The 27,407-nt window shown below is 47.9% G+C and overlaps 1 protein-coding gene across 14 annotated transcripts in view; it reads left to right on the top strand.

Annotated features, from left to right (window-relative positions):
* The window catches only part of CHD3 (chromodomain helicase DNA binding protein 3), a 2,755,261-nt gene that overhangs the window by 2,050,046 nt on the left and 677,808 nt on the right, over nt 1–27,407 (top strand). For all 14 annotated transcript variants that reach the window (XM_069646310.1, XM_069646296.1, XM_069646309.1 and 11 more), the window contains one exon: nt 82–206. In XM_069646310.1, coding sequence (XP_069502411.1) covers nt 82–206 — 125 coding nt within the window. The remainder of the gene's footprint in view (nt 1–81; nt 207–27,407) is intronic.

Raw genomic sequence — 27,407 nt, forward strand, 5'->3', positions numbered from 1 at the left:
GCATGTAACTATAAAAAGTATCCGTTGTGAAGAGCTATCCTGTCAAGTAATACATTTATTTTTGTCTGTTTTCCATGCCAGCCACACCGGCACCCAGTGACAAAGCTGATATTGGGGGTGCTGCAACAGACAAGGATATGTTAGAAACCAAGGAAGAGACGCTTGAAGAAAAGGAAACCACATGCAACAACCCAGTCGATTCTGAGGTTTGTCTGATGCATTTCAGAACTGAGCCAAACGTTTGTTTTTCACCTAGGTTAATGGTTTCAGATAATTGTACATTATATTCAGTAAGTAACTGAGGTGTTTTGTTGACTGTTGTACTTGGTGGTTGGAGGCCAGGCAGGTTCTAGGGCAGTGAACATATGGATCTCTTCCGAGGCTGGGAGGTTGGAGGATGGATTAGCCCTACAAGTGGGAATCAGTCATAGACTTGGCTGATCAGTCATGCACACTCTTGGGGGGAATTGGAACGGTACACTTTTAGTATAATACACGTATCCTTCAATAAGCATATGTTCACACAAAGTTGTCATAAAAATAGTACTTTATCTTCTGCAAAGGTAAGTTATTTTGAGGCTGTGACAAGGATGCTGTAATAACAAGTCCTGGTAAATACCAAAACTGGGACGAAGAAGCCATAATATCAGTAACTGTGAACTAGAAATACTGGGACAAAGAAACTCCCAATGGCTGTTATCTCAGGAGAAAAGGTCATGTCACTTTAAAACCGAATACCCAATCCACGGAGAGGTGGATAAACGTAAACGGTGAAAGACGAACTAAAGCGAGACAAAGCGAGAGAGCAACCCATGCACATCATCTGGGGGAGGACCCAAGCTAAGTGATGAGCGAGAGAGAGAGAGAGCGGGAGAGAGAGAGAACCATATACGTCAGCGGGGGAAGGTCTCAGATGTCACATACAGCTGGACTGAGAGAGAGACTCTGAACCTGCGAGTTTCAAACTTGAATAACTTTGGCAAATGGTGTGCCGGAGCAAGGGCGAAGCCAGAACGCAAGAAAGTGGAAGGGCAAGCGCCAAAACGAAGGTGGTGGCAAGGCCAGGGACGGGGAATCCTTGGTGGACCGAGAGTCTAAACAACATTGTTGATATAGCCATCATTAGGAGACCACTGCTTGCGTGATCGGCCACAGAGTGGCCCCAATGCTGTGAAGAGACCTGATAATACGTGGAGAGAGACGCCAGAGAGAAGCTCGGGGTCCATGAACAGAAAAAAAGGGTCTGCAAGAAGGACTCCCACAGAGATTCTCCTACTGCAGGGAAGCTGACCGGGAAGAACGGGGGACCCTGGAAGACCACTGGGAATCATATCACCCAGTTAACTCGTCCCACTATAAAATCTGAAACCGAGTTAAATTGGAACAAAGGAAGTATAAGTGTGATAACTTTATAGAAAGAACTGTTGAACACCTAAATATTGCGAGAAGATAGGAATGGCTAAAAGTTCCTGGGGAAGGTAACTCGACATCCTGTACAAAACCAAAATAGCCTGAAGTGTAAACGAGATATGAAAAAGAGGCTAAAGAAAATGGGAAAGTGAACCACATGTTAAGTAAACTCCTACAAAGCTCACTCAAAGGGAATGCTGAGAATAACAGACAAAGGAGAACTAATAAGAGAATTTCAAGAGGAATAAATTAAGAGAAGAAAAAGCCAAATAACCCAGTTAAGGAATTTAAGAGTTTGATAGAAGAAGTTACAGGAGACTATTCGCGAATCATATTTTGAAGGACTGGTACTAGAAGTACCCTCAGAAGAGTGGAGTCATTCCCAAGAGACTACTTTCGAATTCTGTATTGAATGACCGGTACTAAAAGTACCCTTAGGAGAAGGGAGTAATTCTCCACGCCTGAAAAGGGTAGTTTTGGACAGCAGAATTATTCTTTTGTTGTACATTCACGATTGACAAGCGACTTAGTTAATAACATAGGCAGGGACCACCCATAGATATATTGAAAGTGAGGCTTTATCCTTTTACTTTAATTAATAATATCCACCACGTCCTCAATGAGTCTGTGTCCTTCCGACTCGCCACAGTTCGTATAAGGTCTTTCTCTCTTTCTCTCTTTCTTTCTTTCTCTCTTTCTCTCTTTCTTTCTCTCTTTCTCTCTTTCTTTCTCTCTTTCTCTTCACCCTTATTTTTTTTCATTTTTAGTTTGGGCTATTAGGTGGCATCGAAAGGGCTACCTTTAAGCCAAAACTATTGTAATTAAAATAAGAGCTTTAACACAGGCACTTCAAATCTGCCCTTTGAATGAGGCTCTGTAATGCTATTCCAGTGGAGATGACATTTGAGGGGGGATACACAGTTGTTGGGTTATTGCATCCGTCTCATTCCCTGCCCCTAGCCATGCTGATCCCTATGGTTAATCCCTCCCATCTCTGAACGCTTTGAGCTCTTCCATTCGCGCGCCCCACAGTTTGAAGACCTCTGCCCTGAGGTACCGTAAATAACTAGGACACTGTGGACATTGATATATCACTGGCACATTTAGAGCAATACTGAGATTAGTGTCAAAAGGAAAAGATGAGGGAATAAAACAATGGTTAACAAATATTCTTCAGCAGGTAAGTACTTTTTGAGCCCTGGGAGTCAGGAGGATCTTCCTGGAGCTCTTGGCCACCTTAAAAGCAACGTACACAAACTGGTGTTCCTCTTCCTGGCTATTTGGTTCCAGCAGCAACTGTAGTGGAATTTCAACCAGCTCTGAGAGGATGTCCAGGTGGCATACTTTGGAGTTGATTGGTACCACCAACTCAAGGGGTCGAGGTGAATTCGGAGTTTCGGCAATGCAGCAGGGCTTCACCGGGCAAACCAACGGTCCTGGAGTTGCAGCAGGCGTCTCTTCCAAGTTCGTCTTTGGATTCCTTCGTCCAGTGGTCAACTCTGCCTTCCAAGCCAAAAGCCTCGCCTTTTATGCAGGTTTCTCCCATTCATCTGCAGCCTAGCTGACACTCACAGAGCAGGGTGGCTGTGCTCCAAAGACAGCCAGCTGGCCAATCACCTTTGGGTGCATTCCTGTAACCATAGGGATTAAGCACAGGGAGTTTCGGGCACCTCCCTCACTTCCTGCTCTGCCAGACACGCAGGAGCCAGAGGCGGGCTCCAGCAGTGAAACCCGCCAAAGACAAAATGAACAAAGGGACCAAACCTGGCTATGCATGCAGAGGAAATATCAAGAAGGACCTTTTCAACAAATGGTGAAAAAAGAAGACCGGGGCTGTTCTGACAAAATGGGCACCCATGGGTGCTTTACTGTAGCCCGAGGTAGAAACACACAATGGTAGGAAAAATTAAACCACTGCCGCCAGCCATTAATTGTAGAAATGGTAACATAAAAATGTTACATGCAAAGCTAGACAAAGGGGATACTAAGTAACCCCTCCAGCACCCTATTGTAAGATAGTGTGTGCTGGGTCTAGAAAGTTACAATGTAAGTAAAGTCAATTTCACTTCACTGTTCTTGGAAACTGTAGTTAATCTAAGAGCAGGTATTTAAACCATTAGAAATCTGGAAGATATACCTGTCTCACTGCACTGAAAGTGCTGTGTGACACAATGTAAAGATGATGCCTATGGAGTTTGTTAGACTCAAAACTCAAAATAAACAGTCCACATCACAGTAAAATACACAAGAGAGTGGGGAAAAAGGTCTCACTCTCTCCAGGTTAGAAATTAAGTCCTTAAGTCCAGTAAAAGTGCTGGAGTTCTCGAAGGTAGAAGGGAACTAGCACATTTCTGAGAATTCTCCCTAAAACTAGGCTTTATGCCATTTACCAGCACTAACAAACTGCAGTGAGACTTGCATGTCTCCCAATGCCCCATATCCCAATCTTATTAGCTTGCTTGTGCAGCAGCGGTCTCTGGTGTAGCGCTTTCCTGGAAGGGACACTGTTAAAACAGGCGCTACATGCATCTTGTTTTCTCCTTGGCAGGGGAACACTCAGGGTCTCAGGGTTGTTTTGTTCCAGTCAGAATGCATTGCTGGCCAATCTGGAGGCTTGCAAGCGTTTTGGGCTCATGTCCAACCCACTTAATACCAGGACAGGAATGCCCCACACTATCTCTGCACCCCGATAAGTGAACATACAAAGATTAAGGACAACCAACATTGGACATTTTTAAGTGCAGATAAGCAGAACAGCCAGCTGTGCTTAGGATGTGACCATGATTGGTGAAGTGCAAGAGTGGAGGCAGAGGAAGTGAGCACCAGAGACAGAAGCAAGAGAAAAATGTCATCTTTGCTAGCTAGGATAGAGGGCTGGGTTAAGTGAATAATTATTTTTGTATTTTATACAACCAAGGTTATGGAGTCTGTCAAACTCCATAGGCATCATCTTTTACATTGTGCCACACAGCACCTTTAGTGCAGTGGCACAGGGAAGTTTTGCAGATTTCCCAAAGGTTTAAATACCTTCTTTTGGATAAACTGTTTCCAAGAGCAGTGAAGTGAAATGTACTTTATTTACATTGTAACTTTCTAGACCCAGCACACACTATCTTACAATAGGGTGCTGGAGGGGTTACTTGGTATCCCCTTTGTCTAGCTTCTCATGTAACATTTTTATGTTACCCTTTCCTCGATGAATAGCTGGTGGCAGTGGTTTACTTTTAACTACCGTGGTGTGCATTTACCACAGGCTGCGTTCGCAGCTGCAGTAAAGCATCCAAGGTTGCCATTTTTGTCACAATGGCCCGGTCTTCTTTTTTCGCCATTTCTTTGTGGAAAGGTCCTTCTTGAGATTTACTCTGCGCGCCAAACCAGGTTTGGTCCCTTTGTTCGCTTTGCCTTTGGTGGGATTCACGAGTGAAGCCCGCCTCTGGCTCCAGGGTGTCTGGCAGGGGCAGGAAGCGAAGGAGGTTCCCGAAACTCCCTGTGCTTAGTCTCCTAGGAGACAGAAATGCACTCCTAGGTGATTGGCCGGCTGGGAGTCCGGCAAGGACAGCCACCCTGCTGGGTGACTGACAGCTAGGCTAGAATTAATGGGAGAAACCTGCCTAAAAGGTGAGGCTTTTTGGCTTGGAAGGCAGAGTCGACCACTGGACGATGGAATCCGATGAAGAATTTGGAAGAGACGCCTGCTGCAACTGCTGGATCGTTGGTTTGCCCGGTGAAGCCCTGCTGCTGTGCTGAAACTCCGAATTTGCCTCGCCCCTTGAGTTGGTGGGACCAAACAACTCCAAAGTAAGACACCTGGAAATCCGTTTGGAGCTGGTTGAAATTCCACTGCAGTTGCTGCTGGAACCGAATAGCCAGGGAGAGGAACACCAGTTTGTTTGTGTGCGTTGCTTTTAAGTTGGCCAAGAACTCCAGGAAGATCCTCCGGACTCCCAGGAAGCAGGACTGACCGAGCCTGAGACACCTCAACAGAGTGCTGTTCCCCAGATGCAAGCAAAGACCATCTCAACAGCCAAGAGTCCGCAGTGGTGCTATTTGCTTAGACGTGAGTAGCTGAAACTGCCAAGTGCCACTGAATAGAAGTGGGTCCTTTTCTGTTGCTGATCGTCCCGTTGCAGTGCAGGAGTCCTCCAGACGTCCTCCCTCTTGTCCCCACGACTGAGGACCAGGAGCACAGGATCTTTAGAGCTGCACAGGAACAGAAGACTGCCAAAGCCCTTTTCTTCTAACCAAAGGTACTGTACACTGTAAGAGAACTTATTCTTGTCGTGTAACCTCACTAGTTCTCTGCTGAGACCTGTCTTGGTTGCTCTGTAGAGTTGCTAATAGCTTCTTTACCTCACCATTCGAATGTGGCCCTTCTTTGATTTCTTCCTTTCTACAAAGACTTCTAAAACGTTGTGCAAGACTTTTACCTACCTTTACGAAGTGCTTCAGTTTCACCTAGACTTTTGCCCAATTGACTTTGGCCTAGCCTGGCTCCCTGAATGACTCTTGTGTGTGTTCTTCCTCCTAGTAAGGGGTTAACTAACTTTGCATTGGGGGAGAGGGGGGGGGCGTTTCAAAAGTACTTACTTGCTTTAAGAATATTTGTGAGATCTTTTGTTTTTTTGTAATAAAATTTCTCTTTGACAAACTCTGACTATTCTAAATGCTAACCGTGGTATATTAATGTCCACAGTGTCGTAGTTACTAATGTCACCTGAGGGTGTCGGAAGTGTCTGTGTACCATCCCAAAATGATGCTTACTGATTGAGAAATATCAAGAGCGTGTATTTGTATGTTACTGTTATATTGCCCCTTCTGACTAAGGAGTATTCAACTGACTGATAAATTAATAATTGTTTAATCAAGAAACCGTGTGTAAGAGTTTATTTGAATACTTGTCTCTGTGAATCTCTGTGTAACCCCCCTACAGCTCACATTGACCCCTCTTGAGATAAGCCTGGTTGCTCATTCACGCTACCAACCTGTGTAGTACAGACGTATACCAAAGGTTGGGTTCCTATTGCCAGGAGGTCAGGGTTGTTGTAGTGCACCCAAAGGGTACTGCATACAATCTTGCCTAACACCCATAATGCCCGCTCGACATGGAAACACATTCAGCAAACATCCGCAATTTAAGTGTTCTTCATGTTACACACAACACCTTCAGTCCGCAGTTGAAATCAAGTATTGGACATATGGGTACCACACCTCTGGGGGGCAGGCATGTAGAGGCAGAGCAGTCTCAACATCATGATAGTAGGCAATGTCCTGCAGCCACTCTTGTACCCTGGTGGACGGCCCTTCCCCCAAACCATAGCCACCCTTCTGAGCACTAGTATCAACAATAACCCTGCCAAGCGTCTCCTTGTAGGTTGCAAGTCTCTAGTGCATCCCAGGAGAGTTGGAGTGGGGTCCGACTCTAAAGGATCACCAACGATCGAGGAGCTTTTGTCCAGCACCTCTGACAAGAAGTCGTGGACCCGTGGGCACTCCCATGCCAGATGGAGAAAACCTACCGGGGCAAATCCACATCTCCCACAAGCGTCTGGGGTATCGGGGCGTTATCTGTGAGACTTGACCGAGGTGTGATAGACCGGATGTAGAAAGTTGAAATTAATTTGCTTGTATCTGGAGTTCAGAGATATCTTCTGGGTCTGGTTCAGTATGTACCCCCAGTCTTCATCATGTATGGGTGCCCCCAGTGTTTCCCATCGCATACGCGGGGCATTCTCGTCCCATGGTAACTCCGAGGTGGAGTGGTGTGTGAGTGGAAGCAGTCATTGCAGTCTCCAACCTTTTCACTTCAATTCCTGTGCAGCTGCCTTGTTTTGGAGTCCTACCTTACTGTCTACTATTTGCTGGAGGAGAAGCAGTTAAAAACTCCTAGGACCGCGGAGCGGAGCGGTGTGTGAGTGGAAGCAGTCATTGCAGTCTCCAACCTTTTCACTTCAATTCCTGTGCAGCTGCCTTGTTTTGGAGTCCTACCTTACTGTCTACTATTTGCTGCAGGAGAAGCAGTTAAAAACTCCTAGGACCGCGGAGTGGTGTGTGAGTGGAAGCAGTCATTGCAGTCGGCGGAGGCAAGGCGGGGAGCTTTGATTTGCCTCACATTACCAGGTAAAGCTGTTCTGAACTGAACTGTGGTCGCTATCCTGCCTTGACATTTAATACCGGCAAACTGAACTACATCGTGGCCGTTATCTCAGCGGAACATTGGAACATTGGTAGCACGCACAGTTCATTCAGCTCAACACAACTGTAACCTCGTCTGTGCGGCTGCTGGGGCTCTTTGTTCTTGTGCTCCGTGTCATAATTGTTGTTATCGGGGGCGGCGTGTGCGGGGAGTAAGTGGAGCTCCGAGCGGCGACTGCAGCCTTTCAGCCTTTGAGCCGCTCGGCTGCCACGCGTTTTGAATACACACGCGTTGGAACTAACAGACGAGCATTCCTCCGTAAAAGGGTGCTCTGTCTAAAAAAACCTGTGCAGTGCCTGTGGGCTCATAGCCTTTGAGCTGCAGGGGTCCTGCTCTTTCTCTTTTTCCCCCGTCTTCCTCCTCCCTCTATTTCTCTCACCCTCTCCCCCCCCCCCGCCTTTCGGATCAGTGTGTTCCTTTTGGTTCATATGCAGGATCCAACGGACCTATGAAACTAAGGAGCAATTTGTTACATGATGATCCCAGAGCTCCGGAATGGGAGGAGCCCAAAATAGCAAAGTGCCATTCAAGTATGGGCGTTAGAGGCCCTGTGGAGGACATCAGTGTGGGTCAGCATACGGGGGTGGGGGTGCAGCAGACGCAGAGTCAGGCTCTAGTGCATGCGGACGCTTGTCTCCCCTCTGTTTCCACTCCGGTGAGATGCGTCGGGGTCCTGGACACTGAATTGTCTCTAGCTGACAATTGGAAAAAGGGACTTGAATACACAATAACAACAACAAAAATTCAGGAAAAAATCGAGGAGAACTTTGGGGGAAACAAAGTGGCACATGAAAGAGCAACTCAGAGAGACATTGATATGTCATCAAGCTCCTTAGGAAAGAATAGTCAACCTAATGAGACCATCAAGCCCCCACTTGCTTTGGATACAAGTATCCCTATTTTGAGCAATTTGAATCTGTCGGGTATAGAAACCAATCAAGAATCTACGAGTCTGGTGCAGGATGATCCGCCAACTGAAACATCATCAGTTATAATTGCAAGTGAAACGCAGGAGGCAATTATGGTTGAGGGGACCCAGCCGAATGCTAACATATTAAGTGCGCTCAGTTATGTGTTGAATTCGCTGGTCTCTGTCTTCGAGCTTTTGAAAGCTGAAGTACAAATTCAATCTGGCTCCTTAATGGAATTGACGAAAGAGGTGGCTGCACTGGATGGCTCTATAATGGGTTGTTGCAATGTTGTCAATTCAAACGTGTTGCCAAAATTACAGATGATGCAGCTCGAGTCTGTCAAACAAGGGTGTCATGTCACGCGGGAGACTGGGGTCTGCCGCTCCCATTTCCTCCTGGCGAGTCTACCCGCGCGTTCGCGTCTGGGGACTCGCCGGGAGGGGAGCGACGGGTTACGGGGCCGGCGGCCTTCGGCGCATGCGCGGAGGCCCTCTCTCTCGGTTCCGCGCATGCGCCGTGGGGGCTTGCCTCCCAAGCCTCGTTATGGGTTCGCCGGCGCCCGGAAACGGAACGGTTTGCGTTCCAGGCCTCTCGGGCGCCGGCGGCCCATAAAAGAGGCCGCGAGTCAAAGCGGGTCGCGTCTCAACGCGGTTCGCTTTGCTCACCTCGTTGTTCCTGCCCTGCCCTTACCTGTGGCCTGTCCTGGGCCTGCCTGCATCCAGTCCTTACCTGTGGCCTGTCCTGGGCCTGCCTGCATCCAGTCCTTACCTGTGGCCTGTCCTGGGCCTGCCTGCCTCCAGTCCTTACCTGTGGCCTGTTCTGGGCCTGCCTTACCTGTGGCCTGTCCTGGGCCTGCCTGCCTCCAGTCCTTACCTGTGGCCTGTCCTGGGCCTGCCTGCCTCCAGTCCTACCTGTGGCCTGTCCTGGGCCTGCCTGCCTCCAGTCCTTACCTGTGGCCTGCCCTGGGCCAGCCTGACTCCAGTCCTTACCCGGGTCCTGTCCTGGGCCTGCCTGCCTCCAATCCTCACCTGGGTCCGGCCCTGGGCCAGCCAGCCTCCAGCTACTACCTGGGTTCTGCCCTGGGTCAGCCTTCCCTCAGCCCATTCCGGAGTTCTGTCCTGAGTCATCATTGTGTAGATGGGACTTATCCTACACTAGCCTGCATTCCCCTGTTCCATCTTGGGCACGTTCCTACAGTTCTCTATTTGGCCAGACAGCTAGCTCCAACTGACCTCACTCTTTCCTGTCTTGCCTGACTCCGAATCTCATCCTGTGTACCATTGGAACCATCTGCACCAGCCAAGCTCCTTTTGCCTACTGCGAATACCTTTTCTGCTACACTGGTCTATCTACCAACTGTCGCTGCACTGAGGTTCTTGGAAGATTCACGGTCTTGACAACAAGCTCCACCTGGACTATGGTTCCATCCATCTGAGCCTACAATCCTCTTGTCACGCTTACCTGGGAGAGTGCCTTCGTGACATTGGGGGTTGGTCCATCCTTCACCCAGTTCCTCTTTTGGGTGGTGGAGAGGCTGATTCCTCGTGCCGCTATTTCATCAGTTCCCGGACTCCAGACTGGCGACCTCTGCGAGACCAACCACCAAGACTACAGGTACGCGGTCCTCTCGGGCCAATCAGCTTGACAGATTGAGACGCCTTCCTTCTGATTCAGAGATGGATGAATCGCAGGACATGAGGAACGAGTTGCTAGCGCTCAGGGCCGAGATGACCGCCCTGCGTCAGGAGAATCAAACATTACGACAAATGATAACGCAAGGAGCACCCAGTACCTCTCAAGTAGAGGGATCATTGGCTCATACAACACCCATCAAATTCGACGGAGACCCTAGACGGGTGGCAGAGTTTTGTAACCACTGCAGGATACACTTTCTCTTCAGGTCTACCTACTTCAACAACGATAGGGCCAAGATTGGTTACATCTTGGGGAACCTAACTGGGAACGCATTAGCTTGGGCAACTCCGTTTGTGGTTACGAACAGTCCTATTTTGAATGACTTTGCTGCCTTTGAAAAGGCCTTTCTTGAGGTAGTCCAGACGCCGAACCTGGCCTCCGTTGCACAGAATCAATTGATGGACTACAAACAGGGAAGCAATGACGTCATCACCTACATCAGCCGTTTCCGACTTTTGGCTACCGACTCCCAGTGGCCCGAAATTACACAGAAGACACTGTTTCGTCGAGGCCTGAGAGAGGAGTACAAGGATGAGTTACTTCACATCCCTGAACCAGAGAGCCTTCAACTCTTGATTGATCAAGTACTCCGTATTGACCAAAGGCTAGCCGAACGAAAGGCTGAGAGACGTCGGCTTGACAGAAGCGGTCCCCGGACGACCAACACACCCGCTGGTTCGTTTGGGTCGACCGAGTCCGGACCTGAGCCCATGCAAGTAGGAGCCATGAGGGGACCTTTGACGGAAGAAGAGAAGAAACGAAGGAGGTCTTTGCGTTTGTGTCTTTACTGTGGAGCAGCTGGACATTATTTGGGTACGTGTCCTTTGCGTCCGCAGAAGAAGAAGTCGGGAAACTAGGAGACCTGTCGTATACAGGAAGGGCAACGACAGGTCCCATTCCTTCCTCAGACCCTTCTGTTATTTGTTCTATTCGTCTGCCCATGCAACCAGCGGTGCTACAGACCCTGAAGGTCCGAATTAAATTACCAGACAAGAACCTGGAAGTATCCGGTCTACTGGACTGTGGGGCTTCCGGCAATTACATCGACGAAACGTTCGTCACCAGACATAAGATACCACTCGTTTCCAGACACACGCCTCTGTCGGTGGAGCTTATTGATGGTACTCCCTTGTCTTCTGGACCCGTTAGTCAGTTCACAGTTGGACTGGCTCTTCTGATTGCTGATCATTACGAGGAACTAGCCTTTGATGTTATCAAGTCACCGAACTACAAAATGGTCTTGGGATTACCTTGGTTGCAACACCACAATCCTTTGATAGACTGGAGAACCCAGACCTTGACCTTTTCATCCGAAAGGTGTGCTCAAGAATGCAAGCTACCGGTTCCCACCAGGACCGTTTCGACTTCTCTAGTAACGGACAGCAATGGGGTTCATCTATGTTCCACGTCTCTGGTCCCACAGGAATATTCCGAATTCAAACAGGTGTTTTCTGAACCCGGCAACATACCCCTACCTCCACACCGTTCCTTTGATTGCTCCATTGACCTGCTACCGGACCACGTTATTCCCCATGGGAAATTATATGCTTTGACACGTGACGAGAAGCTAGTTCTTCAGGAGTATTTGTCAGAGAGTCTAGAAAAGGGGTACATTGTGCCGTCAAAATCACCTGCAGGATTTCCCCTGTTTTTTGTAAAGAAAAAAGAAGGTACATTGAGACCCTGTGTCGACTACCGGCAGTTGAATGACATAACAGCCAAGGACCGGTATCCTTTACCCTTAATTCGCAGTATCCTCGAAACCCTGCATACTGCGCGAATCTTCTCCAAATTGGACCTCCGCGGAGCTTATCATTTGGTGCGCATCAGGAGTGGGGACGAGTGGAAGACAGCTTTCAAGACATCTTTTGGGCATTTTGAATACAGGGTTATGCCTTTCGGCTTATGTAATGCCCCCGCTGTTTTTCAACGATTCATGGACTACATCTTTGGTGACCTGTTAGGATTATCCGTCTGGGTTTATCTGGACGACATATTGATATTCTCTAAATCCTTAGACGAGCATGTGGAACACGTTCGTGAGGTCCTTCATCGGCTGTCCATCAATAACCTGTTCGCCAAAGCGGAGAAATGTAGCTTTCACCAACCCAGCATTGAGTTCTTGGGATTTGTTATCAACCAAGAAGGTATTGGGATGGATCCCAAGAAGGTGCGAGCCATACAAGAATGGAAACATCCACACGATATCAAGGCTCTCCAACGCTTTCTGGGATTCGCAAACTTTTACAGGCGCTTTATCCCACAGTTCTCACAGATCTCGGCGCCCCTCACCAGGCTAACCAGCAGCAAGATCACGTTCGAATGGGATCTCGTGGCTTCTCAGGCTTTCGACGTATTGAAGTCGGCCTTTATGGCTGCCCCGATCCTGCGCCATCCCCAGGAAGAGTTGCCTTACATAGTGGAGGCCGATGCTTCCAGCTTCGCTGTAGGAGCAGTCCTTCTTCAGAAAGATCCAACCACGTTAGTAGAACATCCAGTGGCCTATTATTCTCGCAAGTTGAGTCCCAGCGAACGAAACTACGCGGTGATTGAAAGGGAACTGTTGGCCATCAAGACCGCATTCGAGGAATGGAGACATTTTCTCCTCGGAGCGCGCTTTTCTGTGGAGGTGCGGACAGACCATCGCAATCTGCAATATCTTCGCTCTCTGCAATGTCGGACTCCTCGTCAAGCCCGGTGGGCCTTCTTCTTCTCTCCGTTTGAGTTCCATGTTACTTATATCCCGGGAACCTCCAATACAAAGGCGGATGCGCTTTCCAGGTCCCTGGAGAACGTAGATGGGACGCCTTGTCCAGAACTGCCACTGATTTCTCCTCGCCATTTTCTGCTGGCCTTGTCCTCTCACCTTAAGTCCATCGCGGAAGCCACTCGGTCGGATCCAGAAAGAACGACCCTTCTTAGTCGGCAATTGGTTTCAGAACGAGATGGACTGTTGTTTTTTCAGAGAAGACTCTACATACCTAGAGGAGCCGTTAGAAGGGGCATTCTACATGGATTCCATGATTCACCCATAGGAGGACATCGCGGGGTCAGAGCCACTCGAGACTTGATATCCGACAGTTCTGGTGGCCTGGTTGGGCGACCGAGGTCCAGAAGTACATCGACAGCTGTCCAATTTGTGCCCAGTGCAAGGTTCCCAGAAGACGACCATTGGGTTTGTTAATGCCCACCGAAGTGGCTCCCTATCCATGGCATACCATCGCCACCGATTTCATTGTGGATTTGCCTCCATCTGAAGGGTACACCTGTATAATGGTGGTTGTGGACAGCTTCACCAAACTGGCCCATTTCATCCCATTCCAGAAAATCCCTACCGCTACTCAAATGGCTTCAGCGTTTCTGCACGACATCTACCGGTTGCACGGCCTACCGGAGAAAATCATATCGGATAGAGGTACCCAGTTCCTTTCATCATTTTGGAGACAGGTGTGTGGTCATCTGGGAATACATAGAGCTCTAAGCTCAGGCTACCACCCACAGACAAATGGGCTAACCGAAAGGACCAATCAGACTTTGGAGGGGTACCTCCGCTGTTTTGCCAATGCCACACAGTCTAATTGGAAAGATGGGTTAGATCTGGCCGTAGTATCCTACAACAACACCGTTCATGCTTCCATTGGAGTCAGCCCATTCTTCTGTTCCACTGGTCTACATCCTCGGTTAATGCCTTTTCAACCAGTTCCATCTAGTACTGTTCCCTCTGCTGATGGTCTGGTCTTACACATCCGGGAACAGCAAGAACTTGCACGCAAGATCTTAAGTGAAGCCAAGGATCGGATGAAGAGACAGGCAGACAGGAAGAGGAGTGCAGAACCTAATTTCCAGGAGGGCGACAAGGTGTGGTTGTCCTCAAAGAACCTGCCTCTCCGCAATCTGCCCGTCAAACTGGCCCCTCGATATTTGGGACCCTTTGTTATCACCAAACGGTTGTCCTCTGTAGCCTTCCGTCTTCGCCTACCCTCTTCCTGGCGTGTACATCCCGTTTTTCACGTGTCCCTGTTAAAGCCCTATGTGGTCGATGATTACGGCCGCACCTCTCCTCGTCCGGCCTCTGTTTTGGTACAGGGCGTCCCTGAGTTTGAGGTACACGAGATCTGTGATGCCCGTTACCGTAGAGGGGTGCTCCACTATTTGGTTGACTGGAAGGGGTACCCAGCCTGTGATCGTACATGGGAACCGCGCCAGCACGTGCATGCTCCCCGGCTGATACGTGAGTTCTACGTACGGTTTCCCTGGAAACCTGGGGCCCCGGGTCTTCCTGGGAGGGGGCATAGTGTCATGTCACGCGGGAGACTGGGGTCTGCCGCTCCCATTTCCTCCTGGCGAGTCTACCCGCGCGTTCGCGTCTGGGGACTCGCCGGGAGGGGAGCGACGGGTTACGGGGCCGGCGGCCTTCGGCGCATGCGCGGAGGCCCTCTCTCTCGGTTCCGCGCATGCGCCGTGGGGGCTTGCCTCCCAAGCCTCGTTATGGGTTCGCCGGCGCCCGGAAACGGAACGGTTTGCGTTCCAGGCCTCTCGGGCGCCGGCGGCCCATAAAAGAGGCCGCGAGTCAAAGCGGGTCACGTCTCAACGCGGTTCGCTTTGCTCACCTCGTTGTTCCTGCCCTGCCCTTACCTGTGGCCTGTCCTGGGCCTGCCTGCATCCAGTCCTTACCTGTGGCCTGTCCTGGGCCTGCCTGCATCCAGTCCTTACCTGTGGCCTGTCCTGGGCCTGCCTGCATCCAGTCCTTACCTGTGGCCTGTCCTGGGCCTGCCTGCCTCCAGTCCTTACCTGTGGCCTGTTCTGGGCCTGCCTTACCTGTGGCCTGTCCTGGGCCTGCCTGCCTCCAGTCCTTACCTGTGGCCTGTCCTGGGCCTGCCTGCCTCCAGTCCTACCTGTGGCCTGTCCTGGGCCTGCCTGCCTCCAGTCCTTACCTGTGGCCTGCCCTGGGCCAGCCTGACTCCAGTCCTTACCCGGGTCCTGTCCTGGGCCTGCCTGCCTCCAATCCTCACCTGGGTCCGGCCCTGGGCCAGCCAGCCTCCAGCTACTACCTGGGTTCTGCCCTGGGTCAGCCTTCCCTCAGCCCATTCCGGAGTTCTGTCCTGAGTCATCATTGTGTAGATGGGACTTATCCTACACTAGCCTGCATTCCCCTGTTCCATCTTGGGCACGTTCCTACAGTTCTCTATTTGGCCAGACAGCTAGCTCCAACTGACCTCACTCTTTCCTGTCTTGCCTTACTCCGAATCTCATCCTGTGTACCATTGGAACCATCTGCACCAGCCAAGCTCCTTTTGCCTACTGCGAATACCTTTTCTGCTACACTGGTCTATCTACCAACTGTCGCTGCACTGAGGTTCTTGGAAGATTCACGGTCTTGACAACAAGCTCCACCTGGACTATGGTTCCATCCATCTGAGCCTACAATCCTCTTGTCACGCTTACCTGGGAGAGTGCCTTCGTGACATTGGGGGTTGGTCCATCCTTCACCCAGTTCCTCTTTTGGGTGGTGGAGAGGCTGATTCCTTGTGCCGCTATTTCATCAGTTCCCGGACTCCAGACTGGCGACCTCTGCGAGACCAACCACCAAGACTACAGGTACGCGGTCCTCTCGGGCCAATCAGCTTGACAAAGGGCTGGATATCTCTGCAATCAGAGGTCCATTGCAGACATAAATAAATCAGAAGAGGCTGATAGATCCCTAAACAAAGCTCTACTAGCCCAATTGCAATTGTACAATCTGAACCCACAAGAACAGGCGGTGCAAGAGCATAAAGAGGGAGTCCCTCAACAAATGGATGATACATCTCTCTCGGCGTCAACTTTAGAAGAATTCATGAGATTGGCCAATGTTGAAGAGGGTCTTTTTGATGTGGTCCCAGTGGAGAAATCCCCCATGGTAAATATTGACGATCAGTTGGACCCCCAAGAGGGAGCAATTGAAGAAGTCCGTTTCATAGGTCCAAACTTAGGTGGGGAAAAAACTCCGAAAGAGGGAAACAAGACAGATAAAAAGACTCAAAGAAAAAAGATCTCAAAAAAAAAAATCTGGAGAAAAAGTCAAAGAACCAACAGAGAGTAAAACAAAGTAATTCAGAGACTAACTCATTCCTTAAAAAAATTGGAACCTCTCATCCTTCAGTGGCAGAGGAGGACCAAGAAATTATTGAATTGGCATCTCCGGATAGACCACAGGTAAAGAAGGGGGGCGCAAAGAAGAAAGATATTCAAGAAAGACCTCTACAAGTTACTCACAAAGCCAAAATAAAATCCTGTTCCAACAGAAAAGAGGCGAATTACAGTATGTTCTCAAAAGGATCACAAACAGAAAAGCCTCTGGAGAAACAAGATGTGGTCCAAATACTGTCAAATCCCAAGAAGGGAGTTACTTTGGCTCCTATTTTTCTGAAAGTTAGATCAAATACGGGCCCTAACACATCATCGAATGAGGTTGAGCTCGCGGTAGCACCAAAATCTAACATGAAGATTGCCCCAATCTTTGTGAAAAAGCATCCGGTGCAAAAAAACTCTTATTGTCAAATGATTCTGAGTTGAAAAAGTCTCCGAATGTGCCCAAGAAAGTTGCAACTCCACCTTATTCACCTTTAGATGCATTGGTGAATGAAATTTCGCAGGTCAAGCCACAGAGGTTGCAACATCAAACTGCAGTGCCTGTAATTAGAACAAGTAATCTCAGTGAAAGTGTGGACACAGCCCCAGACAGTAGGGGGGAGGCTAGGTCCCATAGATCTGAAATAAGGAAGGCAGTAGATGCCTATATGCAAGGGCATTTTATTCCTCCACTTGTATTACCAGTTCCGACTACTTTGCCTTGCAGATCTATAAATAGTGACAACAAAATTGTGGGCTCTTGGGAGCAAGCCTCGAGGGACATTGAAACTGGGGGGACTGTCTCTGTGAACCCCGTAGTTGTGACACCTGACATTGCTTCTGTAAGTCCGGGAAGAGACCTTCCGGTGGTGGTCACTCCTGCGGCTGCTTTTAAATTGGCTTCACAATCACAAATGAGCTTACCTAATGATTTCTCTAAAGAAGTATTATCGCTCATCAAAGATGCTCTGGGTGAATTGGGTCTGAATTTGAAAGATAAGAGTACTGTTGCCTCTGGTAAGCCATTAAAACATTAAAAGTACAGGAGAGCATGGGAACTGAAAAAGTTATTCCTCGGCCGGCTTTGTGTTCCATGATTCTGAAATGTAGGCCCGCCCCATGCACTCAATATGATTTGAACCGAAGAGCCATTTTGGCAATTTTCTCTGATATTCAACTATTAGAAGATATTACATCTGCAGATTTGACTCTGGTTGAATTCACATCTAATCAAAATCTGAATGCAGTACAGGTGTGGATGCAATCTAAAGTGATTCGCAATCTTGTATGGCAGGCTAAAAATTATTTGTTTGATCTGGGCTTTCTGCTTAGTTTAGAGGTGGGTAGTGTAATAGATCCAGCCGTGGCAAGTAGTATGGAATCTGTGGCAAAAGCTAAACCTAGGACTCTGAATGTTCTAGAAACAAAGCAACGATCGCAGGAGAGGAATTTTTGTGCTTGTAATTTTAATGCAAATTCGAACTAGCTAATCAGCCCTGCAAACTCTATTCCCCTTGCTTTGGTCAGTTGGAACTCGCAGGGATTTAAACACCTGTTGAATAATGATGAGAGTGGTTTAGGCATGTTTGATGTAATTATACTCCAAGAGACCTGGTTAATAAGCCCTATAGTTTGGTCAGGGTACCAGATACATCTGAACCCAGCCCGGAAAGCTGTAGCAGGTAGACCTTCAGCGGGTCTTGTGGTGGCCTTGAAAGATGGACCAGGATCCTCATCAAAACTTTGGGCAATGCCAAATGCTCATATGTTGCCTGTTAGGGCGCTGATCCATGGTGTTGTGTATGCGATTTTGAACATATACTGGAACCCGGTAGCTATCTCATCTGAGTGTTTTTTTAGGGATCTCAACAATCTATTTGATATAGTGTCTGCCGATGAAAATATTGTTTACTTCATCCTAGCGACAGATCTGAATATGAATTGTCTGGTAAATAATGGTGTGCAAAATAGTGAAAGACTATTTCAATGGAAATCTGTAGTTGCTCTTAGAAATTTGCAAGTTCTGAATGGAGCGTTTAAGTCAGATATTCCGCCAGTGCCGACTTGGAAGAGAGGAAATTCCTCTTCAACAATTGACTTCATTTATGTAAATTCTGCGCTATGGACAGCGATGCAATCTTTTTGTGTGACTCCAACCATGGCAAGTGATCATAATATGTTGTGTGCCAGTTGGCAAGTAGTGGTAGAAGCCATTGACAATAAGCCAAAGACATCGAAGGGTGGATGTTTAGTGGTAAATGGTGGGAAGAACCGTTTATGATGGACGGAGAATGCCTTGATGCACTTTAATCAAATTTTATATGACTCAAACAACTTGAATAATTGACAAACGTCTGACACAGGCCTAAAATATAGTAATGTCATGCAAACGTTCAGTCAACAAAAGATATCTAATTTGCAAAGAGAAAGGCATCTTCATACTTTCGATAGAGCCATATATATGAGGAAAAGAGCATATCGTGCCGAAGTGAGAAGTCTATCAAGGCATCCCCTCTCTGTCAGAATGGTTCTCATTAAAAAAAAGTGCATTTGGCCTATAATAACTGGCTGAAAGGACATTGAGCTTCACTGTTCCAAAAAGATGGAGCTATTATGTTATCAACTTTAGCTGAGAAAAATATATCAAAAATGTGGGCCATACTAAATCAAGCGAACAACGTCCACCAATTGGATTTACAAACAACAGCAGTTGAGGTGTACCAGTGGGTGGAACACCTCCAACAACTGTATGCATTACCTACAAACATGAAGCCCATGCTAAACCCTCAAGAAGAGTTGAGTTTTTGGCTCCGCTTTGATCAGAATGAAATAAGGCAACTAATTATGACCTCAAGTAATTTACGCGCTGTGGGCCCTGACGGGATCTCAAACTCTGTGATGAAAAAGCACCCTGAAGTGTGGAGTTCCATTCTTTGTAAAATATTTTCTGTCATAAATAAACATCAAAAATTGCCTAAGTTGTGGACTGAAGCAATTACAGTTCCTATTTACAAAAAAGGTGACCGTCAACTTCCGATGAGTTACCGTCCAATCTCTTTATTGGATACTCATGCTAAGATATTCTGTAGAATCATATTAAAAGAGCTTAATGAGTGGGTGGATAAAAATCGGCTAAGGGACCCTTTCCAGTCTGGTTTTGTGAAGGGCATGGGCACGATACAACACATCTTGGCCCTGACAATGATACAGTCTGAACAAGTTGATGGTGGACTCCCTCTATACTTAGGGTTCATTGATTTTAAATCTGCCCTTGATTCTATAGATAGATCCATGCTCCTAGCTAAACTTGGGCAACATCAGTGTCCCACATCTCTACTAAATCTAGTGATGTTACTACATTCAACCACATCTATGCAAGTGAAACTAAATATGGAAGGAAAATTATCTCCAGCCATCCTTACACATAGAGGGGTGAAAGAGGGTTGTGCTCTCTCATCGTTTCTGTTTAATTTCTTCATCCTTGATTTAGGTCCTGCCTTAATGAACTGTGTAGTAGATGCGCCTCGTATAGGTCGCCAAAAGGTTGCCTATTTACTATACGCAGATGATTTGGTTTTGCTGTCTCGTACACCTATTGGCTTACAAAATATGCTAAACCAATTAGGTTCTTACGCAGTGGCAAATAACTTAGTCATCAATACAGCTAAATTTCAAATACTAATTTGCAATAACAATATCTCTAAAAAATACCATTTAAAATGGTCTCTTCAAAACTGTGAACTTGCCGAAGTTGTGAAATACAAGTATCTTGGAGTGTACATTGAACACAAGAAAACTTTAAGCACTACGACTAGTGAAATTAGGGGAAAATTGAGTGCTTTGATATCCCAATCGAAAATTCTCCTAAGAAAATTTGGGAAGTTCTCATTGAAACACATTGTGTCTTTTTATAAGTCCAAGGAAATACCGATTATTTTGTATGGAGTTGAGGCGTTGGTGCTGCAAAATCGCAAGATTTGGGACATCTTAGAAGCGAGATATTGGAAAGCTGTCCTAGCACTTTTGCCTGGAACACCATTGGTAATATTACGATTCGAATTGGGATTGGTGTCTCTGTATGCTCACTTGGTATGGAAGCAGTGTGCCCTTTTACGAAAAATGCTGGATGGGATAGGGAAGCCCAGCTTCTTGAATGTACTGGCCCAAAATCTATTAACAGCAAAAAATGGCATATCAACAAAGTGGAGAAATCACATTCTAAATGTGGCATCCGATGCCTCGGTATCGATTGAGCTCCTTCTGACCAATCCTGATCGCGCAAAAAGTAAAATCTATTGAGCTGATTGGATTGGTAACATGGAACTTTGTACAACACTTAAAGATTCCAATTATGATGGATATGGTATTAAAAGATGGTGTCATATCTGAGTATCTGTTGAAATTTCCGTCACATGCATGCCGACAGAAATATCTAAGCTTTAGACTAAATCAGTATGAAACAAATGACATCTTGTTTAGAAGGAAAGTAATATCAAAGAAACAGAACATCTGTCGATATTGTCAAATTAAGGACCAAAGAGAAACGTTACAACATCTTGTAATTGAGTGCACTGCATTACATGATATGAGAGTTAAAAGTTTTGGGAATAAATTGTCTGTTCAGAGCAATATAGATCATACACAAATATGGAATCTTTTATTCTCTAACCCGAGAATAACTATACAGATTGCAATTGTACAATTTTTAAATATAATATTTTCTGAAACTAAAACTTGATAACTGTGAAGAGTAACCAACATGTGACATGTAAGTTGAGAGAGACTATGTATGCATATTTGTTGTCTCAATTTTGTACAATTAGGTTTAAGCCTCTGAGATCAAATGGCCCCCCCCCCCGGATTTGAGCGAGACCAGGTGGCCCTCACCCTGTGATTGAATCACTCCTTGCAGGAGTGGCCAGACCGAGGGTTGCTCTGGCAGTGATGCGTAGAGGCCCCTGAGTGCAAGGCGCAGCCGGAAATGTACAACGCCGAGACACCGCCCCTTTCTTTTACTTGTTGGATCGTGGGGAACTCTCCCTCATCAAACAGGTCACCAAGGGTCTGCATTACTTAACTTATTTGCCCAAAGGTGGTACACCCATTCGTTGGTCAGGGGTGGTCCTGGGATGTGGGATGCTGGGATCAGGGCCGAATACAGTGTGGTAAGGTCGACCTTCCCTTCCATCTTCTGCCAGATCGCGCAAGTGATCTTTACTACGTTCAGAGTGCTGGGAGTCACCCGAATCTCCATGATACTGCTCATAGTAGGTGTGGTGCAGCTAAAGCCCTCTCCACCTGCACATGCGGCCGAATAAAGTGTTTGGCATACCAATGACCCATGAATTGCACCTGTGCTGCCCAGTAGTAACATTCAAAATCAGGTAGAGCCAGGCCTCCCCTTCTCAACGGTTGAGTCAATGTTGCGTAGGCCACCTTCGCTGTCCTACTAGCCTGCACAAGGTCAAGGATGAGTCCTCGCAGATGTCGAAAAAAGCTAGCCGGCTGTAATAGAGGGACATCACGGAATAGGTAGAAAAATCTGGGGAGAAAAATCATTTTAACAATTAAGATTCGACCGAGTAGTGTCAATGGAAGGGCCCGCCATCTGCCTACCATCTCTTGGAGCCTTTCCACCGCCCTACCATAGTTGTCTGAGTAATTCCTCCCAGGGTTGAGAAACCATAATCCCAGGTATCTGACTCCTGTGGTCTCCCATCGGAGCCCAAACTCGTCTCTGAACTCTGTGGTGCATTCAGTACGGTGGAACACCACTGATTTATTATGATTTATTTACAGGCCTGAACAGCCCCCAAAGCATATTCCTTCCCTCATTACTATGTTTAGGTTATCCTGTGGCTCACAAATGAAGAGGGACATATCATCCGCATATAGTGATATGATCCTTCTATGCGGGCCGAGGCTAAGCCCTCTCTGGTTGTGCCGCTCCCTAAGGATCGCCACCAGCGGTTCCATCACCAAGGCAAATAATAACGGGGAGAGAGGGCACCCCTGACGGGTTCCCCGCCCCACCTGAAAGCCGGCCGAACTCTCCCACCCGCCCCACTACAATTTTCGCGGATGGGTTGGTTTATAGTAGGGACAACAGTTTGATGAAGTGGGGGCCAAAAATACAGCTGTCGGCTGGGATGTTCAGTCTTGTGCCTACATTACTCCAAATAGACGACAGAGGCTGAATGTTGTATTCCTCTTGGGTATAAATCCCACCTGATCCGCCAGTACCAGTCCAGGCATTTGCGGGAGCAGTTGGTTTGCCAGGATTTGGCCAGTATCTTATTGTCAACATTGATCAGGGAAATCGGTCTGTAAGACCCACAGTCCTCGGGGAACTGCCCTTTTTTATGTATTAATATTATGTTGGCTTCACTTAACGTGGGTGGGAGCGATCCTTTCGCGAGCGATCTTCATATACCCGGAGGAGGATCGTAGCCAGTATAGCGGCATAAGCTTCCCTGTTAGACCGTCAGGTCCCGGTGACTTCGATCCTGGGAGCTCCTTTATTACCGCTAGGATTTCTTCCAGGGATATTGGGCGCTCGAGGGGTTTGCAGAGTTGCTCCTCTAGCCAGTATTATTCCACCTGGTCTAGATAGCGATGTGGTACCTCTGAAGGGTTCTATTACGCTGTATAGTTCCACATAAAATACCCGAAACTCCACTGCAATGTCTTCTTCGGAGCCCACTAGGTTACCTTGGGGGTCCGTTACACAGACCACTTGTGGAGGTCGGCTATTAGCAGCTATCAATCGTGCAATTAGTGCCCCCGGCTTTTGTACCTCACCATATTGCCTGTACTTCCGCGAGCCAGGAGCCGAACCTCCTGCTCAGCGTTGGTTCTAAACCTATTGAGTTCCTCGCGCATATGTGCAAGAACACAGGGGTTAAGGGTGCTTGCGTACTCGGTTTCCAGTTCCTTAATTCTCGATTTCCCCCTCCAGAAGTTTGCTTCTAATGCCGTGGAGGAGTCTGTTTGCTTTAGACATGCAGGCTCCTCTGATGTAACACTTTAGGCTTTCCCACTGCACTCCCACCGACGAGACGGAGCTCTTGTTATATTGGAGGTAGGATTGAATGTCATTGCCTCAGTCCTGATGGAACACTGCGTCATGTACTGTATTAGATTTAAATCGCCAACAGTGTCATGCCCCTCCTGGTCTGCCCAGCCACATTCCAGAAGAACCAGAGCATGCTCGGAGAGGATCAGTGAAAGTATCTGACAGGATCGCCACTGGAATCCCTCGGCACGAGGCACCAATAGATAGTCGAGCCTGGGGCTGGAACGGTGAACCCAGGAGTGGTAGGTATAGTCCCTCTCTCCTTGGTGCAAATGTCTCCAGGCGTCTATGAGGTCATACGTCATGCATATTTCCCGTACTTGCGTACCTGCCTGTCATGATCCCTGCTTCCAAGGGGTCAGGACTTGCCTCACATCCTTGGAAGCAGGCCCATAACCTTGATCCTGGGTACCAGCCAGTCCCTATCGGGACATTTTGGACCTTGTCCTGGCGCCAGTGGCACCAGGCTCATAAAGATGACCGGTCCCGGCGCTGGAAGCGCCGGGCTCATAATGCTTAAGAGTGCTTGGGTGGACCTACCTGCAGCAGACCACGCTGCTTACTTACCAGCTCGATGGTCTTCTGATCCTTCTCTGCCTGGAACTACTTTTCCTGTCTGGGTGGGGCAGGAGCCACTCCCTGGAATCACAACACAGGAACTCTTTTCTTACCTGGGCGAGGCTGTGGAAGAAGACGCCTAAGCACTACAGAAGGCTATTTAAACCACACCCGATTGATGAAACGTGCTTCGCGTTATTCTGCATCTGCAGCAGGACGCTCACCGTGTCAGCTCCAGTCTTCCTGAGATTCTTCAGCTCCAGTTCCTGTGAAAACGAATTCCTTACCTGCTAGAGATCCGATCCTCAGCTGCACCTGCCAAGACAAAACAACAGGTTAGCAGAATTCAATTCGAGAGCAGCGCTCTTACTTACCAAATACGGCGGCATCTTCCAAAGCCTTCCGCCGCTTTCTTCGGCTCCCCATCGACATCTGCAAAGAAAAGGACTTGATTAAGCATTGCATTCTTGAATTGCTTACCTGCGCTCCGCACGTTCTGAACTTCAAGAAGCGCTGCATGCCGGCATCTGCAAAACAAAGGGAGACATTTTAAGGCGCATTCTAAACCAACCATAAACTTTCTACTTACGCGCTCGCACGTTCGCCGGCATCCATCTAGCAACGCTCTCTGCATCCACGATCTGCAAGGACAAAAGAGACATTAAGGCGTGCTTTTGAAACAAACAGCAGTCATTTTACTTACGTGCACCGCGCTTCATCTTCTTCGTACATACGCGCTTGCACGATCCTGGGCACTTATTCATCAGCGTCCATTGCACCTAAACCTGCAGGACAAAGAGAGACATTAGAAAGGGTGACAGCAACCGGTCAACTTTCCTACTCACCTGCTCGCCGCATCATTCCTCTACAATTTCAATCTTGACACCCTGAGACTGAGCAAGGGACTAAATTAAGGGTGCTCCAATAACTATCAAGAAACCGCTCGTGCGGTAAACGGCGGTATCTTCCAGCATCAACCTCTGCAATCAAGAGGATTGTCAGTGAACCAGTGAAGTAACTGGTACTTGCGCCCCTGCAAGGACGCAGGATGGAGAGCCCGGCCTTAATATATCTAAGGTGAGCAAGCCACGCCCTTGGTTCGAATAAGAGGACTGAGGAAGGAGAAGTTCAGTCAATCCAGTTCCTAAATCCTTGTTCTTCCGTCTGCAGACACCTCACTCTACACGTCCGGTACATCGTGAGAAGGGGACCAGCCCTAGGAGAAGGCCGAGATCTACGAGTCACACTAGAAGACACGGCGACAGCTCAGTCCAGCCCAGCGCCTCCGTGGAAATCAGGTGAGCGTTACAGAACGCGAAGCCCACCACAAATCCTCCACCCAGGCGCAATGGAAACCTCAGATACTGACCAACTAGCCCAGTTGCTAGGGGAATTAAGAGCAGAAGTACTAGCAGTGCGCCAGGAAACTAACGCCCTAAGGAGGGAGCTAATTGTGTCCAAAGAGCGCACAGATGATCTTGCTAGACAGTTGTTACAAACGCAGGCGGGGCAAACACCGCTGCCGACCCCAGGGGGGGTAATATCCCAGCGACCTCCACTAATCCTGTACAAATTAATCTACCTGGAAATGTGCCTTTGGCTCCACCCGAACGCTTCTCAGGCGATCCCAAAAGGTTTGCAGTGTTCATCAATCAATGTCGTCTGCACTTCCTGTGTAGGCCAGCTGCATTTCCCACTGATCAGGCCAAAGTGGCCTTCGTACTTTCATATCTAAGTGGCAGTGCTGCAGAGTGGTCCATTCCCCTGGTAACCCAGGATGACCCGATTCTTCGTAATTTTCAGGCCTTCCAGTCCAGTATGGAAAGACTATTTGCCAGACACTCTCAGGGACAGGCCTTAGATAACGAACTCCTCTCTTTACGACATGGTAATCAGGATCTTCTGGCATATATTGCATCATTTAACAGACTGGTAGTTGAAGCCAGATGGCCCGAGGATAAAAGGATTACGCTGTTTTATAGGGGGTTGCGTGGAGAACTCAAAGATGTCCTGGTCCAAGTAGTAAATCCTCCGCAAGATTGTTCTGAATATATTGACCTGGTGGTTCAACTGGATCACAGGTTACAGAATAGGAAGGCTGATCGCTCCAGATTCGAAGCTCGGGTTTTTTCAAGACCACAGAGTTCCGCCAAAGGAGTCGATACCGTAGAACCCATGCAAATAGGATTCGTGAAAGGGCCATTAACACAAAAGGAACGAGAAAGAAGAAGACAGCTGCAATTGTGCCTCTATTGTGGGAATTCAGGGCATTTTCTTCGTGAATGCCCAGTGAAACCTGCTAAGAAGACCGTGGGAGCTTCCGACAAAAGCACCGAAAAGCCAGAATCGGGAAACGACCTCGCCCGACAAGTGTAGAGGTCCGCTTGCCGAGCGTTAAAACCAGTTCTTTGACCTCGCATTTCATCGTGCCCATGGTCCTAATAAGCCCCGAGAAGCCAGATCGTTTGCATGCCATCAAGGCATACATTGACAGTGGAGCAATCGGCAATTATGTGGATCGCGAGATGGCATCCAGGATGAATCTACCTCTCTGTCCTAAAATGGTTAAAGATGTTATTACCACAGTGGATGGTACGGAAATAGCTTCCGGACCAGTTACCCATACCACCGAGGGAGTGACGTTAGTAAGCCAAAATGGACATCGTGAGGAGATCGTGTTTGATGTGATCAAGGCCCCTCAGTTTCAAATTATCCTGGGGATCCCTTGGTTAGAAAAACACAATCCTCAAATTGATTGATTGGCGAGCAAAGACGATTCAGTTTCCGGAATGTGCCTCCACTTGTTATCTGAAGTCCGACATTAAGCTGGCAGCAATCACATCCGAGGGTCCCCAACTGCCTCCTGAATATCTAGAGTTCCAAGATGTCTTCCAGAAAGAACAAGCCAACTCCCTACCCCCGCACAGGTCATACGACTGTCAGATAGACCTGGTACCTGGGTCCACTCCTCCATGTAGTAGGATCTATGCTCTCACCGAACCAGAAAATCTCCACCTTAGGCAGTATTTGGACCAATACCTGGCCAATGGATTTATTCGTCCTTCTAAGTCTCCAGCCTCTTCAGCTCTGTTCTTCGTTCCGAAAAAGGAAGGGGATCTCAGAACATGTATCGATTATCGCGCCCTGAATCAGATTACAGTCAAGAACAGATATCCTTTGCCATTGATCCCTGAACTTCTAGACCAAGTCAAGAATGCTCGCATTTATACGAAGTTGGATCTCAGAGGAGCTTACCACTTGGTCCGAATAAAAGAGGGCGACGAATGGAAGACGGCCTTCCGCACCAAGTATGGATTATTTAAGTATCAAGTAATGCCCTTTGGACTATGTAACGCCCCGGCCGCCTTCCAGTACTTCATGAATGACGTCCTCAGAGAACTAATTGACGTGTGTACAGTTGTCTACATCGACGATATCCTTATATATTCGTCCT

This window comes from Ambystoma mexicanum, chromosome 1p (genome assembly GCF_040938575.1).
Source record: "Ambystoma mexicanum isolate Mex_15411 chromosome 1p, UKY_AmexF1_1, whole genome shotgun sequence".
Taxonomy (NCBI): domain Eukaryota; kingdom Metazoa; phylum Chordata; class Amphibia; order Caudata; family Ambystomatidae; genus Ambystoma; species Ambystoma mexicanum.